Consider the following 3222-nt stretch of genomic DNA (forward strand, 5'->3'; position numbering starts at 1 on the left):
GCTAAGCTTATCTCAGTACAAATGCCGAGAAACTTTAGTGTCCAAGTTTGATCAAAACTCCAGTCGGTAATAGAATCACACAATTGTACAACTTTGGGTTAAACCATGTAGGAATTCCCAGTTACGATATACTAGTAGTAATAGTACAAATTGAACTGCTAGGTTAATCAAATCATATTCGAAGAGAGGTTAACAAAAATCTTCACATACTTGTGGTTAGCTCTGGAATATTGTTCCCTTGTCTACCGACCAAGGCACTAGTCAAAATCTCATGAGTTCTTTGCACATATGAGGCCTTTACAAACTGGTACGCCAGAAGGCATCCCCTACTTGTGTTCATATGGATACCGAAAGAAACTAGTGCAGTTGACCAAACAAAATCAATAATTAGAGGACTAGTACATGCGAGCGGGAAACAGAATCCATAATCCCCATTTCATGCAAATGGTAACCAACCACATGTAAAGAAACAACAATGATAATAAAGAAACTAAAAACAGCTAGCAACAGTTTCATTAAAAAAAAGAGAGATGATTACCTGGTACCAAATCCGCCTCCCATGGTCGGGGTCCGGGTCGGGGGCGGCGGCTTGGCACCTGGCGCTCAGCTCTTGGTCCACCATCTCCGGGTAGCAGCGTTCCCGGACCTCCTCGTTGGTGAGGTCACCGAATTGGTTGATGCCGTACACATTTTGCCCGGCGGCGGCGTTGAGCCGGACGACGACGCGGCGGTTGCCCTTGAACAACCTGTACCGGCATTCCTCCTCACCGACGTCTCTGTAGGTCTTGCCGTACTTGGCCTTCCACCCCACGAACATCCGTCGGGTCTCCTGCTCGTACGATTCCTCCCCCTTCCGGACCCTGTACCCGCGGTAGATCTCCTCATTGGCGAGGGCGCTGAGACCGTTGAGGCCAGATGTGGTCACCCCGTCGGCCCTGGCCCAGGCGACGCGGCAGCGGCTCTCCTTGAACAACGCGTACCGGCACTCCTCTTCGCCGGCGTGTTTATAGGTCTTCTTGTACCTGGCCTTCCACTCCACGAACATCCGGTGGCTCTCCTGCTCGTACGTGTCCGCGTCCGGCGGCAACACCAGCAGCATAGGCAGCGACACCAGCAGCGCCGCCGCCGCCGCCGCCGCCGCCGCGAGAACAACCGCGCAGCCCCTCCCCATCCTGTTCCAACGACGACGGTGGGCCGGTAGGGTGGTGGGGTAGTGCGGGCCTGGACACTAAACGGGCCGGGCTTTGCGCTGTTCTCTTGTTGGTCATCGGAGGCGTGGACGACCCTCAGTGATACGAACATTCAGAGTGAGAGTCGAGAAAGAAACAGAGCCATTATCAGCAAGATCAAATTGCAAGCGTCTTTATTTGATTGTATCTTTTTTTTCGAGGGTCGTGTTGTTAACACTGAAGCTCATAATTATTTTCGCTTTCTTTAGGTCTAGGACGTCATGTTTGGTTTGGCCAATCCCATGACCCAAACACTATCCCACATTGTGTGGTTTTTGCTAAATAAAATTTGCTCCATCCCTCAATTTTTTTTAAATGGCCACACCCCTCAAAAAAATAATTTAAAATGGCCACCTTTATGAACAGAATTTTCATATGTGTGTTCAAGGTATATTTTGGAATCGTTTTGCACATGTTCCTCTGCCGGTGACCGGCTGGCAATTGGTACCTACCACCGATTTGAACCAGTCAGGTAACAACATTTTTCTTAGAGTTATACAGCGCATTTTCTTAGAATTATACAGTACAACATAAATATCCACCATGAAATGCTATACTAAAAAATCTGTCATTGGTTACAGGGAACCGATGATGATATTCCACCATCATAACAGAACAGCAGAGGCATGAAAGGAGTCGACGTATCACTAGCAACGGAACATCGGCTTGAGCAAGAAGCATATTGTTCAGTTCACGTGGGTATACTATACACTCTTGTCTCTTCGTGTTATTAGTTTTTGATTTACTAGACAATTGCTCGTACATTGCAACGGGGTATAAATATTCTAGTAGATTATTTCATGACTGCATTTTCATTATTATATTGATACGCTAAAATCTTAGTATGTTCTTGTATACAATCGCCATGATTTACCTGTTATTTTATTGTTAAGCATTTATTTGGTAAGAATTTAATGACTGGCCAAACAAAATATCTTTTTATTTTGATAAGTTAATAAAACATGAGACAATTGATTCTATTTTAGAAAAAATGGATGGGAGAAAACCAGAGATGGTAGAAAAAAATAGGGCTAGGCATTCGGTTAATATGGTTAATACGATTCGGTTTTCCATAATTTCGGTTTTGGAGAAATGGCAACCGAAATAATCACACATAAATTAGTCACCAAACCATATTAACCATAATATATTGGTTCAATTTATTCGGTTAACCGGAAAACCGATGAACATGCACCCATCAGTCTAAGAGCCAAGACTCATTAGCCGCAACTTGCATTGCACAAAATGCAAAAAAATAATCACAAGAGCTAGCAACATGTCACATCATTTGCGGCAATGAAAAACAAACAAACTCTCACTTATGTAGCAGCAAAAGCAAATTGTTTAATTCTTATTTTCTCACACACAAGTGGAGGGGAAATAAAGTATTTATACGTATTATACATGTTAGTTTTAGGGGGTGTTTGGATCAGGGACTTTTTAGTCCCAGAGACTAGAAAAAGTCCCTAAAAAGTCCCTAGGAACCAAACGGGAGGGACTTTTTCTACAGGGACTAGAAAAAGACTCTACTGGAGTCTTTTTTGATTAGTCCCTGGGACTAGAAAAAGTCCTAGGACTTCTGAACGAAACACCCCCTTAGAATTGCTAGATCGATTCACCCCAGGAGCTATACACGTACAAAGTGCAAGCTAGCCTAAAGAAGCTACCACACAGGCAGCTTGATTGATTTCCCAGCCGCCATACGTCGCGTCTAGCCGACGAGAGTTTTTTCCCCAACACCCTAAAGGCTCTGGCGGCGCCCAAGGCGATTAGGGTTTCGGAGTGAAATCGGGATTCCGCCCGGGGATTCGTCGCCGGTGCGAAGAGAGAAGAGAACAAGGGAAGGCATCGTAGATGGCGGGCCATGGCGTCGTGGGGAGCGACCCCGAGGCGGGCGCTGATGTGAGGAAGAAGCTGGAGGAAGCCCTAGGAAAGCTTGATATCTCTGAAGAAGAGGCGACTCCTCTAGTTCTTGACGATCGGGTTGATGAAG

At 45.6% G+C, this 3222-nt stretch overlaps 1 protein-coding gene across 1 annotated transcript in view; it reads right to left on the reverse strand.

Annotated features, from left to right (window-relative positions):
* The window catches only part of LOC119321542, a 2029-nt gene extending 824 nt beyond the window's left edge, over window positions 1-1205 (reverse strand). The window contains exon 1 of the mRNA XM_037595181.1: window positions 539-1205. Within this exon, the coding sequence (XP_037451078.1) occupies window positions 539-1171 (633 nt within the window). The 5' untranslated portion in view covers window positions 1172-1205. The remainder of the gene's footprint in view (window positions 1-538) is intronic.
* Between the last annotated feature and the right edge of the window lie 2017 nt (window positions 1206-3222).

The sequence above is a fragment of the Triticum dicoccoides genome, chromosome 1B (assembly GCF_002162155.2).
Source record: "Triticum dicoccoides isolate Atlit2015 ecotype Zavitan chromosome 1B, WEW_v2.0, whole genome shotgun sequence".
Taxonomy (NCBI): domain Eukaryota; kingdom Viridiplantae; phylum Streptophyta; class Magnoliopsida; order Poales; family Poaceae; genus Triticum; species Triticum dicoccoides.